The sequence below is a fragment of the Echinococcus granulosus genome (assembly GCF_000524195.1).
Source record: "Echinococcus granulosus chromosome Unknown EG_S00129, whole genome shotgun sequence".
In the NCBI taxonomy this organism is placed as follows: Eukaryota; Metazoa; Platyhelminthes; class Cestoda; order Cyclophyllidea; family Taeniidae; genus Echinococcus; species Echinococcus granulosus.
In genome coordinates, this window is record NW_020170509.1 from 20062 (window position 1) to 36518 (window position 16457).

Here is a 16457-nt window from a genome sequence, read left to right on the forward strand (position 1 = left end):
TACAAAATACGCAACTGATGGAAAATTCAAAGCAAAACATGCTGCTGATGTTCGTGCCATTTTAGCTTTGGCTATTACATGTAAAATCCCGGCTAGCCGTCTACACACGGTAATAAAAAATTCAATTAGGAAATTTTTAGACAAAAGTAGTAGCTTTTTACTTGACATTTCAATATTAGAGCTTAAGTACTACAATTGCAAAAATCAATTTTTTTTGTTATAATATTTTGTTCGTCCATGCTGGTTTCTGTTTCCATACCATGGTTCCTCCAGTCAGTCGCATTAACTTGAGTCGCCGGCGCTCACGGTCTCCGCTTGGCATCTCCGGAAGATCTCTACGGGGCGGTCACAACAATGTGTCTCTCCGTCATTTCAGAGGAAATGATCTCTACACTGAGTACCGGCCCAAGTTTAGAGAGGAGTCTCTCAACAATGGTACCAGACGAGACTTTGGACCACGGCGTTACGGGGCATCTCAGAATGATGGAGGCTATATTCAGTCCGCCATGTGGACTGGGAGGTAAGATTTTCTTTATCAGACTAATAAGAATTCTTGTAGAAGCCGTGGTCTACAGCCCAACCGTCTAGTTTCTGACTATCCTCCTAGACGGTCATCCACGGATTTCGATGCAGAGCCAAAACGACTTCACCGGCACAGGGCTCTAAGTCCACTTCCTCTAAACCCTCTTACCGATCGGTACTCTGTTGACTTCCGAGTCGCGAATATTGGTCGTGGGTGTTACGAGGAACGGAGCCGTGGACGTGAGTCTGTGATAGAAAGAGAGCGCCGTTACGATCCGAGGGGTAAGTTTTATTGCTTGCATTCTTTGTATCAATGGACCGTCAAGCTTTTTTTTAGGACGTTAGAATTGTCATAAAGTGCATTGAAGTCATTTGAAGCAGAAACTTCGGTAAATGGTGCCGTTAGTGGTCACGTGTTTGTTCTTCCAACATCAGCCGGCGTCAACAATCGCTACGTTGAAGGTGGGATGCGATGTGGCTTTTGATGTGTGGTCGTCTGGCTGCTTGTTCTGCGGCCGTTTTATTCTTGTAGGATGTTTTTAAAGCCATAAATATTAGTGACAGCGGGAGGAAAGCATGACTCCTGATTGGTTTCGGTTTATTGTTTAACCGAACTAGCTCCTTTGAAGTGCTATTCTGGATATCCAACACGGGGTCTTGATGTTTATGCTTGCCACTCGGCTGTGCTCAATGGTGAATTGAAGTGTACGACTGAGCCGCTCTGTATTTCCCAAATTTGTCAGTGAATGAGATTGTCAACATGGATTTATTCACTTCTCATCAGAGATCGAAAAGCACCAGTGATTAGACGTTAGTTACGTCTCTTGGATCGCACAAGCTTTCCCAAGAAGCGGAACTGGAGTGTTGTGAAGGCGACACATTTGCCATTTTGGTTGTGAGATGGTTACGCCCACGTGCTGAATTGTTGTGCCATAAGTGGATAGCGACAGTTGTCGGTTGCTGGATGCTGCTCTGCATCAAAATTCAGTTTGGAATATTGGAAGATGGCTTACGAAATTGCATCTTGGAGCATTGAAGAACCTTGCCTGCCAGTGCACTATTGACAAGATGTTCCGCCGTCGATTATGCGCAATTTGTCCCACCCTTCGCGTCAAGTGCAGAGACTCATGTGATCCTTATGTGTAGGCTGCCAGGTTTTATGTGTGAATCTTGAATGTGGCTGTGGACTAAAGCAAGGTACCCCAATGTGATGAAGCCGCGGTGATTGAAGGAAATGTTAAGGGAACACGGTTACGCTTGCGTGAAGAAAGCAGATTGGTCTCGGTATTTGCTGGACATACGTGTGCCCTTCAAAATCCATTGAAATTGGATCCAGAAATTTGCATTTGGGAATGCTGGTCAGCATGTGGTAATGATAGGGTTTATGCCGAATGTCAAGCTTTGAAACACTTTGTGGTAGTGGAGTCGTAGTTTCAACTGTGCCAATTCATAGTTTTTGTTCTATCATGAATTGCCGTAATAGTGTGGACTTCTGGGTAGAGAAATTTGAGGAAGGCTTCTCAGTAGGACTAAAAGCTGAAGAGCGTCAAATGCATTACATGCTGCTGTGTTGTATTTATCCTTAACCGCCGTGCGATGACTTAACATCAATGTACACGATGCAGGGTGATGGGTTACGTCGGTTTTCCTTGCCATATCAGGTGATTACCAACAATATCGCAGCGAACGGCAGCAACCTTACGAAGAGCTACCAGTCCATGGAAGTCGACAGGGCGGCCGCTCGTATGACAGAGATGCTTGGCGGTCTGATCGTATGCCGACACACCGAAACGCACCTGTCGTAGTGTCCCCACATCCTCGTCAAAAATCCCGGTACAACATTTCTCCCCCGCAAAGATACGAACGACCCTCCGCCTTCGGTGCACGTGATGTTAGGGGTGGTAGTGGTGGTGGTCGTGGTGCTGTACATTCAACATACAGAACGGGTAGAGGATCGATGCGGCGACCTGCCTTCAGAACGGGACCAATGCAAAGGCCTCCACCACGTCACTGATAATAATCGTTCAACCTTATTACACCCCTCCTGATGAATGTGACAGTAACTGTTTGCATGGTGGTTCAAATGAAGCTCCCACTGTAGCTCCTTTGGATAAGGCATGGTGAAGGTTTGCCTTGATCGTGTAAGAAGTAGAGGTAGACTGGTGTGGAAGTTGATGCATGCCGTAATCGGCTTCGCACAGATTACTCAATCGTAGTGTTTGGACGTAAACAACATGCGGTCGGTCTTTCTCGATTCGCTGTCCTCTGGTAAAGGCATGATTGGGGGCCTGCCTGAATCGTGTAAGAAACAGAGGTAGACTGAGGCAATCCAAGGAGACGATGTTCCTGATTCTGCCACTGGGATAGGTGTCTCCTACAAGGTCCACTTGCGGCAGCTTGATGTGAAGTGGGGAATCCTGGTTTGAAAAGAGCTTGCATGTTTCCTTAGGCTTGGCAGATTCTTCCTGCTTTTCATCCTCCTCTTTCCATTAATCAAAAGCGAATTGGGGCACTGCTTTGTTTGCTCCCATTCCCTTCTCTTTTCTGGTCTATGCGACAGTTGGCTGCCAATTAACTGTCAATTGGTTACTGCAAGAGATGGAGTCATTGCCCCAACGGGAGGATCAGGTGGTGGATTTTGCTATATCGTTCATATCACTTTTCTGTCTTCTCGTATCCAATGCCCGAAACCAGGATGAGGTTAAAAAGGAGTGAGGTTTAAAATTCGAGGTGTCCGACTGTCTCCCCTTGGGAGAGGGATAGAAAACTAGGAGTCAGAAACGAGACCTAAGTAGCTCTAACCCATTTTCCGTAATATGATTAGAGCTGGTTTGATTCTATGTCAGGGCTACAGTGGTTGTTGCGTTTCTACGATGCCATTAGATGTGCGGACTTCTCCCTGTCGATACGGCTCTTCCTTCTTTCTCTGTATCGTTTGCCAGGAGCGGCGATCCAACGGTCTGCTTTCAATTTCATCTTGCCCGATTTCTTGGCCTTGAGCGTGTTGGACAACCGCTTTCGTTGCTGTAGCTGAGCGGTAGATGTGGTGAAAGGGGAAGGATGTGTACAAACATGCGGAAGAGGATGAAAAGGCCTGAAGTGGCAGACCATTTCTATCGTTGTAAGGAGGCGGAGGAAAGGCTGGCGAATTGGACGTGCTTCATCTTATTCATGATAGAGCGAATTTTGAGCAAGAGGGTATAGTGCGGCTGAATACGACCCCGTCAGTGTGGACTTCGTAATAACCCAGGAGTGAACTGAGAGCCGCGATCATTGAAGATTGCGACAGATATTGGGATTAGGGAAGTCCAAGATTTTGCTGACGTTTAGATCAGTGTCATTGAAGATCTATCCTTTGGGGGTTGCCCGAGACCAGCGTGGAAAGCGATCAATTCATAATTGAGTCTGTTAAAAGGAGGAAGAGAATAAACGGATCTGGGTGCGTGTTTAGGACGTGAATGGGGCGAGTTGGATGTGCTGGGAGTACATTTTGTGCAATGAAGCACTACTTTGCTGGGAGGGGATGCAGAGCTTTGGCCATGGTCGTACAAATCTCTGCCCATCTGGCCGTGTGGATCGATCGCATGCTTTCCTTTGCGGCACGAGTGCTGGGTTGAGACAGTAAAAGCGCTCCAAGATGTTGAGAAGCAAGGAATCTGGGACGAAGGTTAAGCTTTCCCAGTAAGGCCGTTGCGTTGATTGTGGCGTTTTGGAGAAGGAGAAGCCCCTGTGAAATTGGCAGACGGGTGTTCTCACGAGTTGTTTAGTTGTGGATCGGAACATTGGAATTGGTCTGCCCCTTCCGTGTCGACGGTGTTGTATTCTAACTGGTGTGATCTAACATGAGGCAATTGACCCGCAGTAGCAGGTGGTCACCGTCTACCTTTGAGCATCATCCTCAGCGAGCTAAGTGGTTATTCTTCTGCGTTGGCCATCAAGTCAAAAGTGTGCCATGTAGGTTGTCGAATCCGGAATTTCAGTGAAACTCGGCCATTGTATCCTTTGCTGATGAAGAAGACTTTGTGGCTGGATTGCATCGCTCGTCTGAGTGTCGGTGTAAAATCAAGACTCCAAAAAATGCTTCTTCCCGAGGAGGTCGCTGGAGCTGCCTTCTAGTATCCTCCGGCATTTAGATCTCGTTGTCACTAACGTTGATTGGGCTTATTGGCCCTTAACATACTGCATCTTGCGAGGCGCAATGCCCTCTAACATTGATGGAGGCAGTTCGTTTTATGGACTTTTTTCTACATTGCAATCATGGCATAGAAGATGAGGCAAAGGCGATTGACGATATTCAACGTGGCTTCAAAAACTTCGCCTAACCAGTATTTGCAATGAATGCTTGCTCTCTAATGCTTTACAAGTGGCGATTAACCGTTTTATCTCAATGCCTCTTGGAATATCAGCAAAGGACGAAACGTTGGTGATGCGAACACTTTCTCACGCACCTCTCGGCCTGGCCGAGTAGGGTGAGCTGAGGGCTTTAGACGTGTTCGTGAAACAATTGGATTGGAGTACATTGGAACGTACGGAGTTGTTTAAACTAGACTGGATTAACTGGAGTGAAATGGATTGACCTCAGTGGGATGTCGAACGGTTTCCAGGCAAAAGTGTGGAGAGGCGTGTGGCTGCTGGTATGTGGCCTAATTTTATCCAAGCCTTGGAAGGCCAGCAATGAGGATGATGGAAGAATGGGCAAGGGAAGCTGAAGTGCTTTTAGCCGTAAACGTCATGAGGTGAGGCGTAGTGTTTGGAGCTGGATTGGTTTTTTGCAAAGGTGTTTTTCATTTTCGGGCTGACTACTTCACATTGTGATGGGATGCGATGTGTAGACTCTGGCCTGCCTCGACTAGGTGGTAATGTTCTCCCAAGTGCTTCTGCGACTGTCGTCTCCTATCTCGCTTTGTATGTGCTCGCGTGTGTGTGCAGTGCGTCGTTAATGAATGGTTTCAATTGCGGCGATCGTTTTTACACCATTCCCAGTGTCACATTTCCCTACCCAGTCATTTGATCTACCTGCCCTGCTAACACTATCACCGCTCTCCTCATCGAAGCTCTTGTTTACTAGTGATACCTTTGCTGTTGTTGGTGATCCTAAAACCTCGCTTTTAATTACGCCCCCGTTCATCATCTTTTCTCCCTTAATTTCCCCTAAGTCGGTTTAATGTCGACATCAACATCCGTCATTGCGCGCTGATGACAACATATCGTGTTGCGTCGCATTGCATTAAAATGAAGTAAATTACCGCGAATCGGACTGTCACGGGTGTAGGACGTCGGATGTTGTCCAGGCTATGCATATCGAGGTGGCGCTTAGTGTGGCCTGTGGTGTTAGGCTTATTCAGCCCAAAGATGGTTCGCGTTGAGGGTGATGGTTTTCTGGCTGCCGATTTAAAAAAGGACGGAAGGAAGAAGGCATTGAATGGTTCAGAGGAAGGCGTGCCATTGCCATTGGTTCGGATGTCATGAGGGGATGAAGATGAAGAGAAGCGAGGAGGGGCAACTGTATGTGGTTGGTTATGCCACCATTGCTTGGTGCGGTGGTGTCTGCTGGCTAGATGCATCGATGGAGTGATGATTCGACGAAATTGTGGAGGGAATGTTGATGCAGGTCATCGCTGATTATTTGCTTTGCTTCAATCTGCTGTGCTTGACCGGATCGGATTCGGCATAACACGGTACGACTATTCCATTTTTACTCTGCCCCGCTGAGCTGTGATACGGCATCTTCCATGGTGCCACTGATTGGAAGCGTTTAATTACCATTTGGCTGGCCGAACGTGCGGATCGCTTGGTAGGGTAAATTGTTCTACTTGTCTTACGAACGTTGCATTGTGCCTTGTGTCTTTTCCTGCTCTGCTTTCCTTCCCGTAATATGGCATGAACATTGTCGTCCTATTGACTGCAAATGGATTGTTGCGAGGGACAGAGTTGTAGAGCGCCCAGGATAGGGATATGGTGGGCTGCTTTGTGTTATGCTAGCTTTCTGTGTCGTATCGCATGCAATGCCGAACACGTGAAGATCAAGAGGAGAGGATAGCTGTGTATGGACTTCGATGTGGCAGAATGCATTCCTCGTTGTGAGGGGCAGGAGGTAAGGAGTGCGATGTAATCCCAAATCCTTACATGTACGAGATGTACAGATGGTTTGATCCAACGCAAAGGCTATGTTTGTCGCGCTTCTGCTTTTGACCTGAGTGCTGCACGATGGGAGGCGAAGAGATGTGCTGACTTTAACCCGTCTTGGCAGAATTGTTGTGTTCTCCCTTCCCAAAATGAATTTCTCGTAGTGTGTGAGTGTCCGCTGTATCGTTGGTTGTGGAAATGGCGTTTGATTGATGTCAGTTGCTTCCTGTTAAGACTGCATGCCGCTTGATGCGCTCAGTGGTGAAATACGCGCCACTGCCGCAAAACACCAACACTCATCGTCGTTGTTGCTCACATGCCATAGACTCTTTTCCGTACCAAGATTGTTCCCGTTTTCTGGTGATGCTGAGCTGCTGATGCCTGTGTGGCCGTGTTCAGAGTATACAGTAGAAAGAGGAATTGAACGCATATTGCCGGCTGACGCATTGTTTGCTGGAGCGGACGAATGAGGTGATCTGGGGGCTCTTCTTTGCGAAGACTATTCACGAATCTCGGTGTCGCGCCAAAACAAATGCATTAGCGAAGGATCCTATTTGCTTCTTCCAAACCCTCCTTCCGACCAGTACCCCAGTGAATTCCGAGTTGCCAATGGTGGATGCAGTCACTGTGATGGTTGGAGGCGGGGGCTTGAGGCTGTGATGGAAGCAGAACGCCGTGCTGATTAGTGGTGAGTTTTAATCTTGGCGTCATTTGTTAAAATCCTCGATCGTATCAGCTTCGGTTTTACATTTTGTTTGACTTTGAAAAGGCAGACGAATAAGTCGATCTCACAAATTAACATGGAGGATAGTCGTGGTAAAGTTGGAGTGGGGTGTTGCTGCTATCATGCGATCGTCTGTTAGTTTCGGAAGTGATTAAGTCGTGTGGGCCACGTTTACAGGCTACAAATGTGGTAATGTCAGTTGGTAAAGAATCCACGCCTTTGAATTGGGCATGGTTTATTCTTCAATCGGCTGGAATTCATAACGGCGTTTGCGATGCCTCTATCTCATTCCTTTGGTGGAAGTGTGTTTCGTGGAAATTGATGGCTCTTAGCTGCTGGGTTGTATCTTGCGATGAATGGAAGCATGCGATTGACTGGCTCTGTTTAACGCGCATGTCTACATAGGTCTGCTTGATCGTTGGTAGTGCTTGGTTGTCTGTGTTTGGGCTGAATTCTACTGTTTTACGTGACGTAAAGTGAGTGAATCTGGTTGCTAAGTGTTCGCATTTGTTTCCCTAACCTTGTTAGAGCTTTGCTTTCGCTTAAAGGTGAGTTTTGCCTTCCCTTCTCTTAGGAACTCTTCTGAAATCAACCTGAAGCCTACCGTTTCGGTTCCCTAGTTTGCCACCTACTATGGAGATTATCGCAGTCGTCGTCGTGTGTTGGGATGGTAAGGCGGCTACTGATGAATTTGTTGATAGGGACATTTGAAACGTGGTGATAATTCGTCAACACTGATCTATGCAGATATGCATTGAGGGCGCTCCATTTGTTCCTTCAGATAAGTGTTCCTGCAGAAGATCGTTTCGAACGTTGACCTTGTGATGGTGGTGGCGCCATTTGAGTTCGAGGTTGAGTTAGAGCAGCTTCGAGTCGCATGCCACATGACGTGCATTCGCGGTGCAACGACATCAAAATATTTACGGCGTATCCGTCGTCAGCGGAAGGTTGTGTCATTTACGCCAAGGGATGCATCTGAATTGGAAGTAAATGAATAAATTGGAATTTACTTCAATGAGATATTCACGTTTCTTGCTGAAGGGACTATCAACTAAGTTTGCAGTTTTGCTTGATGGAAAGTTACGAAGGGACATAAAGTGACACCGGCTGCCGGATCTGTCTGGAGAACATTGAGTGGGCGGGAAATGGGATGATGTGATGTGTCACCAAACGAATAGCTACTTTAAGAAGGAGTTATCTCAAATCCGAAAAACGTAGAAATAAGCTATTATGTTGCCCTGAGATGGATGCCTTAACTACGACGATTGCATTAAACCTATTTGACCGTGTGCTACTGCGTAGTTTGGACACCGCCCCACCAGTTAATGCCTCGTTGGAGGATGCTGAGTGGGCAGTTAACTGGCTGGATGACAGATTAAATAACCGGCTGGACTTTATTACTTCTCTCTGCTGTGTTGCATCGCGTCGCATGCTGCTCATTGATCTAGTCGGCACAGGATGCTGCTGACTGACGGATTTCCCTCCTGTGCTGGGATGCCGCGCGTTGCGCGGTGCTGATTGCCACAGCTAACACAGGAGTCTGCTGACTGGAGGAGGTGAACCAATAACTGGATTACTTACTGACTGACCAATGGGTGGGAGTAAATTTTCGGACTTGAACATTGCCGGACGATGAATTTGTGCGGTGTTCCCTTCTGTTCCGTTCTGTTTTCTTTCAACAATGTGGAATGGGGAATCGGCTCGCAATTTCAATATAGATGGCTAGTAGGGAGAAGTGGAGTTGTAGCGCACACGCAACGGCCGCATGAATGCTTGTGGTGTGCTGTTATTCTCGATTTCTTGGGCATTGTTTTGGATTCCTCTCTCGAATGCATAAATGTGGCTACCTCTCTCCCAATCACTCTGTGGCTCTTGCTGTGTGCGTGTCCGTGCATGTGTGTGGGTGTCCAGTGCGTTGTCTTAGGATGAATTTTGTGTCGGCGATCTAGTCTTGTCAGCTTGTCAGCCCGTCAGTTGATCTACCAGTGGAGAGTGCGCGATGATTGCGGGAGGCCAGCGTTGCTATTGTTGCCGTTTTCCTTGTCATGCGGTCTGTTGGCGTATGAAGGCCGTTGCAGTTTACTGGCCGTGCTGTTGCTGTTTCTGCTGTTAGTGTAACTGTTGGTGATGCTGGTGTTGTTCCCTGAACTTGTGCCTCATGCTACGACTAGCATTTGTGTGGCCTCTGCCAGAGTGTAGCGGATGTAGGCGTAGAAGTATGAGGGGAAGGTGAACGGAATGTTGGTAATGCAAATGCTGCAGATCCAATACTTGTCGCGTCGAAAAGGCGAACGACGGGGGTGGTCATGCATTTCATTGTAACAGCACTAGGGTTTTGAATTGCCGCAGATGGTTGTATCCGTATTCGATTGATAGGATCTTCCACCTTGTTCGTCATATTCCCGTACTCACTTAAACGGCACCGTCAGGCGATGAAGGCATGATAACAGCTTGTTTTTAAATGCGAATTTCTTCACCATCCTCGTCTTCAGCAAATCCACTAAATGATCGACTACTAGGCCGTATATGCGTTATGATTGCTGGCTGCTGGCATTAAAGTGATCAGACCCGTGACTGAGAGTCTGATTGAACAAGGCCCTGTTTCATTGTAAGGGGTAGGTTTTATTGTGAGCATTCTTTTTATTGAAGCACCTTGTATTTGCCGAGTGTTGGGAACTCTTGCTATAGGATATTGGAATTCGAATATGACATTGCATTGTGGAGGTGGATGTCAGTATTGAAGTGTACCAAAGCAATCGAAAGCCGGAATTGTAGCAAAGGATGTCATTGACAATAAAACGTGGTGGATTTTATGGCATGCATAGGAAGGAATTTCATAAATCGGCATCAACCATCGCCAGGCTGAAGTTGGAATGAGATGTGGCTGTTGTACGATTGTGCGTTTGCTTGTTTTGGAAGCGCTCGTGTCCTGTGGGTCATGTTTCTAGGCTACAAATGCATTGATGGCAGTCGGTAAAGAATGCACGTCTTCGGTTGTGGCACAGTTTCTTATTCAATTGAATGGAGTCCACGGAAATGACCTATGGGAATTTGCGATCTCATTCCTGAGATTTGCGTTTGTTGCTCGGAAATTTTAGGCTTTTAGACGCCAAAGTTGTATCTGTCGGCGAATGGAAGCGTACGAGTGTGATCGGCTCTGCATTGTCTGACGCTCAAGGCTATCTGTACACTTGCAAGTTTGACTGATGTTGTGCTTGGTTGTTAGCGTTTGAGCTGCAAATATTATTGCTGTTTTATGTGACATGGAGTGAATCCAGTTGCAGTGTTTGAAATTTGCATCCCTGACCTTGGTACTACTCAGCTCGCGTCCTCTTGACATCCATTCATCGGCTTAAAGGAGTGCTTTGACGTCATCTCCCTTTGCACCTCTTCTGCAATCAATGCGAAGCTTACTACTTTGATCTCCTTATCTGTCATCTGGTCTGAAAATCATCGTCTGTTTTAATGGTAAGTCCACTACTGATGAATTTGTTGATAGGGACATTTGAAATGTAGTGATAAGTCGTCAACACTGATTCACGCAGATTTGCATTAAAGGAGTTGCATTTGTTTCTTCAGGTTTGCATCTCTGCCGAACATCATTTCCGTACCTTGGTCTTGTGATGATGATTTCCGCTGATTAGAACATTTAAAATAGAAGTTGCGTTAGAGCTGCTCTGATTCGTATAACGTGACGGGCATTCGTGTTCTTCCTTTTGGACAAATGCAAGTCGAATGGTGTGTTGACAAGTTAGGTGCATGTTCGCTGTACGACCACATCAAAATTTGTGCGGCACTTTCATGGTCAATGGGAAATTGTTTTGTCTACTATAAAGGATGCAAACAATTTGGCATTAACAAATGTGCTCCCGCATATACTTCAGATTTCTTTCTGAAGGAAACGTCAACTGCGTTGTCAGTTTTGCTAGAATGAAATCCACGATGGGATAAAAAGTAGCATTGGCCATCAAACTCGCCTGCAAAAGAGGGGGAGAATGAGGATTCAGGACGATGTAACGTGCCACACCCTAAAAGCAACTCCGGGAAGGCATTATTCTCAAACCTCAAAAACGACAAAACAAGTTTGCATAGACATGGGACGAATGCCTCAACTACGGCAATTGCATTAAATTGGATCGACTGTATCCCACTGAGCGGTTTGGACACCGCCCTGCCATCCACCGTTGCTGTGCTGGATGCTGAGTAGGCCGTTGACTGGCTGGTTGGTGTGCTGAATTAATGGTAGGCTGCAGTAAATTGTTGGGCTCCTGCTTTGCGAGGCATTGCTTTGTCCACTGACTTCACCTGATTTGTACTGTTTTCTCTCGGCACTGTGGCATGAAAATTGGCGCCTGCTTGTAAACTACCTTTTTATGTTCCCTCCTAGCTGAATTTATGCTGTTGTCCCCCCCTTTGTCCGTCTTCATCTCTGTGTGATCACGTGTATCTGGTAAAGCCTCAATGAATGAATTGCATGGTGGATATCATGTTTAATTTATTCACTGTGGTCGGCAGTTCGCAAGCCTGTCAAATGTTCAACCTGCTTGTGGAAATCATTCTACGATTTTAATACGCCAATACCGTCATTGTCGCTGCCGCTTTCATCAAATTTCTGTTATTGTTGCTGGAGAAGTTACAGCTGCTATCTGTGTGGCCCCAGTCAGTGTGTAACAGGAGGTGGAGTAGGTGGATGCAGTGTTGGTGATGCTAATACTGCCCGACATACTGCTTCTTGGCGCAGACGAACGCAGTGGTCCAGAGGCAGGCAAGCAGACGGGTAGGGACAGTTGGAATAGACGCACATTTACCTCTATTACGGAGTGGCTGATGAGACGCAGCTGCAGTACATATTGTGCGTATCTGCTACTGGTCAGTTGGGGAGAGGGTTTTCACAATGTTTCCACAATCTGCTGCGTGTGTTGTGGGAAGCGTTGTTGCATTTGCCTCCCACTCTCACAGTGTGTGCGCTGCATTGTCAATGAAGGAATTGAATTGATTTGCTCACAATGGTAAACACCTTATCAGTCTGTAACTTTATGTTCGCAGCTGTGAAAAGTGCGCGACAATTGTATAATGTCGGATCTGTCGCAATGACACTATTGTCCTCTCGCCACAGACTGCTTCCTCTTGCTGGTTGAACCGTTAATTTTGCGCCTGCTGCTGTTGGTGGTTCTGCTGTAGATGCAACTGTGATTGTATCTGCTGGTGGTCCTAGTGTTTGTGCTGTCACCGCATCTGTTGCTGCTAGTGTTACAGCTGGTTGTTGTGTGGCCTGAGTTGGTGTAGCAGGAGGTAGATGTCATGAGAATGGAGAAGTGAAGAGACGTTGCAACTATAAATAGTTGCTCTAAACCTCATTGCTATTCGGTGGGATGGGTACTACATGGATGGAACGTCTGAACTGTGAAGCAGTAAATGAAATAATTTGTTGAAGGTATGGTGGAGTAGAACGCCACCTCACGGCCGCCTTGCTTTACTTTCACTGCTATGCTTGACTGAACTAGACCAAAGCCGACAATTGTCCGTTTCTCTTTTGCCATGGCCCGGTGAGCTGTATAGGGTCATGTTGCGGGATGCTGGTTGCCGCAGTTGAAGTAAGAGGCTGGTGAATGGGGTAGTTGACCTCAAGCTGGTTGGCTGGCTGTATGGAAGACGAAAAGTGGCCCGTACTCGCTTTAAGTGTTGTGATTGTAGTTGGGTTGAAATGATGCTACAGCTATGGTGTTTGCATTCCTCCTTTTTGGGCCGAATGCGTCGCGATTTGTTGCAAATTGCGGACTGGAGTCCGTCTTTTATAACGTGTTATGCTCTTCCATTCCAATTGCATCCTCGCAGCCAGCTCTTCTCTCCTCCTCTCTCTGATCGCGTGTTTTCGTGTTTGCTGCAAGTAAGGAAATTTATTTAATCCTGGATATTATTTTTGATTTATTTACGATGGTTCGCATTTTGTCAGCCTGCAAGTTGATGTGCCTGCGAATGCAGTGTGTGCGACGATTGCAAAACAGCAACATTGTCATTGTCGCTAGTGTCCTCGTGACAACTCCTGTTGTCCGCACTGAAGTTGTTCGCGTTAACTAGAGGTGCTGCCTTGGTTGCAACTGCGAGCACGACAGAAATGAGCTGGGGCAATCAGGCAGAGTCGAATGAAGAGGTTTGATGAATATGTTGGAATGCTGAGAATGGGCTAAAAGCGCGATGAAAGGGAAAGAGAGAGCATGACGGCAGTTGGTTGTTGGGATAGTCGCAGCGGTTGAATTTTTGCCCATGTTCGTATTCGAGTGACACGATTTTCTGCATTGTCTTCCTTTTTTCTTGGATCCGTTTGTTCAACACGGCTGGGCGATGACGGCATGCTGAAAACTTGCTTTCAAATACGTTTGCCTTACTCTTCGTCTTTCTCTTCCCAATCCCCTCTGCTGCGTAGTCGTTGCCGTAGCCGCATTCGTCGGTTTCCACCCTTCTACCTTTATGATATCACTTTATTGTCGTATTTTATTGTATTGACATGGAATGATATGAATTGAATTGCATCGGGTCGGCATGGAATGTAAAGGGCAAAGCGAATGGGATGGAAATTCAGTTGGATATCGTACGGTGTGCATGAGATACGTTGTGAGGTAGCCGTTGGTACGACGTCTCTTGGGTCGATTGGTGGTTTGCGGTGACGACGTAGTTTTTTGTGTCTTTCAAGACATGCAAGGAAGGAAGGAGTGATGGGCAAGGGAGAGCAGAGTGCAATTAGTTGGCCGTCAGGCAGATGTGACGAGTGGAAGGAGGTAAAGAGGCGAAGATGCACAGCAGTAAGTGGTTGCTCTAAATACCATTGCCAGGTGAACGGATGACTGCTGTATAGATTGAATGAGGGAACAATGGGGCGGTTAATCTTCGGATCCGTGAAAGAAATGATGGAACGGGTCGCACTTCACATACTCCTTGCTTGACTTTGCTATACGCTATTCTGCTTGACTGGACTGAACTGGATTGGAATCAACACAGTGCGACTTCCTTTTTCACTCTGCCCCACCCAGCTGCGATGCTGCATGTTGTTTGGTGCCGATTACCGTAGTCAACAGAGGAGGCTTCTGGCTGCAGGAGTTCAACCACCAACTAGATTCCTAACTGACTGAGCTATTGGCATTTCTGCTGTTTGACTGAGTGCCTCCTAGATTTGATGCTTTTCAGTGTGTGAACTCTGGCCTGCCTCGACCAACTCGTTATGTTCTCTTAATCCCAGAAGTATCTCTGTGGCCATCATCTCTACCTCTTGCTGTGTCAGGTGTATTGTAAGTGAATTGATTCCATGTTGGTGATCTTGTATGAATGTGAGAGTCCTTAGAATTGGCCTGTTGGATGCTGTAATCCCATTCCAGAGGTTTGCGTTCGCTGAGTGGACACTGGTGATTTTTAGCTGCTGGGGTCATATCTGACGGCGAGCAGAAGCGTACGACTCTGACCTGCTCTGTACTTTCTAGAGCGTGCCTACCGCATAAAAAATGATTTGCTGGTTTAGCGTTTGGCCTGAATTCTTCTGTTTTGTGTGACACAGTAAATCTATTTGCATGTGTTCACATTTTCTTCCCTAACCTTGATAGGACACCTCTTGTGGCTTATCCTTCTCTCTATTGGCCAAGGGGTGTTCTGACATCCTTTCTCTTCAAAACTTCTGTCATCAATCTGAAGCCTGCTGTTTTACTTCCGCAGTCCATCATCTGCCGTGAAGATAGTTGATGTCCGCTAGCATGGTAAGCTGACTGCTGATGAATTTGTTGATAGTGACATTTGAAATGCAGTGATGCGATGCCAACACTGAATTACGTAGATGTGTTGAAGGAGTTCCATTTGTTCCTTCAGGTCTGCAACCTTACCAAACATTGTTTCGAAAGTCGGTCTTGTGGTGATTTTCACTAATGGGGACGCTTGACGTTCAAGTTGAGTTTGAGGTGCTCAAACTCCCTTCTTTGGGACATACAAATCAACTGCTGGTGTGTCGACAAGTGTGATCTAGGTTTTCAGTAGTGTCATCAAAATCTGTACGACTAGTTGCAGAAGCATAGACATTTAGTAGACAGCAGCTATCATAGGACAAATGTCATTAGGATGTTGAATTGAAGAGGCGTGGCAGCAGTAAGTGATTGTTTCACACTCCATTGGTAGGTGGAAGAATAGCTGCAGGATAGACGGAAAGAGGGAAAGGTGGAGCGTCGAATGGATATAATTGTGGAAGTAATGATGGGTTGCTCGACTGGCCTGAATGAGTTGTATCGGACTTCGGTGGGATGTCCTACGGTGTGTGTGAGATACACAGTGACGTAGACTTTGGTATGAGGTCCTTTGATGCCCTTGATAGTTTGCAGTAGCGATGGAGTCGTTTTGCGTTCTGTGAGTTGTAGATGGAGGGAAGTGGGTACTGAGCAAGGGAGAGCAGTATGCCATCAGTCACTAACAGCCGTCAGCCGGGTGCGATGAGAAGAAGGTTAGGAGACGTCGTAGCAGTAAGTGATTACTTTGAAAATTATTACTAGGGGAAGATCGAGTGGTGAATCACCGCATTTCTGGATAATTGATGGACTAGATGGACACTTCGTGTCTACCTTGCTTTGCTTTAACCTTGGTCTGCACTACTTTAATTTACTAGAGTACGTCGGACTCGACACCACCCAACTGTTTCATTTGTACTCTTTCTTACTGAGGTGCGATTGTGCACGTTGTGCAGTGCCGATTGCTGAAGTTAACACGGGAGGCTGCTGACTGGAGAATTTTAACCACCAACTGCATTTCTTATTGACTGACCAATTGGCTGGGGGAAATTTTTGGACTCGATCACCACTAAACAAGGATTTTGTGCGTTGTTCCGTCGGTGTTCGCCCTCGTGGTCTTATGGTACCATGGAGTGTCGTGTGGCAACTTATTGCCTCGAGATGGTTGCTGCGTTTGTGTTTATTGGGCTGAATGTTTAGCGACGTGATGCAATGTGTGGACTTGAGTTGACACCCTTGCCTTGTTACGTTTTGCCTCCGCCACGTGCCAGCACGTGGATCTCTCTCTTCCTCTCCCTCTGTTTCTTTTTGCGTGTATTTCAGCCTCG

The 16457-nt window shown here is 46.6% G+C and overlaps 2 protein-coding genes across 2 annotated transcripts; one reads left to right on the forward strand and one right to left on the reverse strand. All coding sequences in view use genetic code 11, as the record gives it.

Moving 5' to 3' along the window:
* Positions 1-260: 260 nt before the first annotated feature.
* On the forward strand, positions 261-2646 carry EGR_09032 (hypothetical protein; the record flags this gene model as incomplete). Its single annotated transcript, XM_024498281.1, has 4 exons — positions 261-520; positions 608-804; positions 2184-2446; positions 2500-2646. The coding sequence occupies 4 exons, from the start codon at positions 261-263 to the stop codon at positions 2644-2646; spliced, it is 867 nt and encodes a 288-aa protein (XP_024347289.1).
* A 4231-nt stretch (positions 2647-6877) lies between these two features.
* On the reverse strand, positions 6878-14793 carry EGR_09033 (hypothetical protein; the record flags this gene model as incomplete). Its single annotated transcript, XM_024498282.1, has 8 exons — positions 6878-7101; positions 7218-7302; positions 8774-8899; positions 8954-9094; positions 12010-12210; positions 12378-12644; positions 13878-14185; positions 14634-14793. The coding sequence occupies 8 exons, from the start codon at positions 14791-14793 to the stop codon at positions 6878-6880; spliced, it is 1512 nt and encodes a 503-aa protein (XP_024347290.1).
* Positions 14794-16457: the final 1664 nt, after the last annotated feature.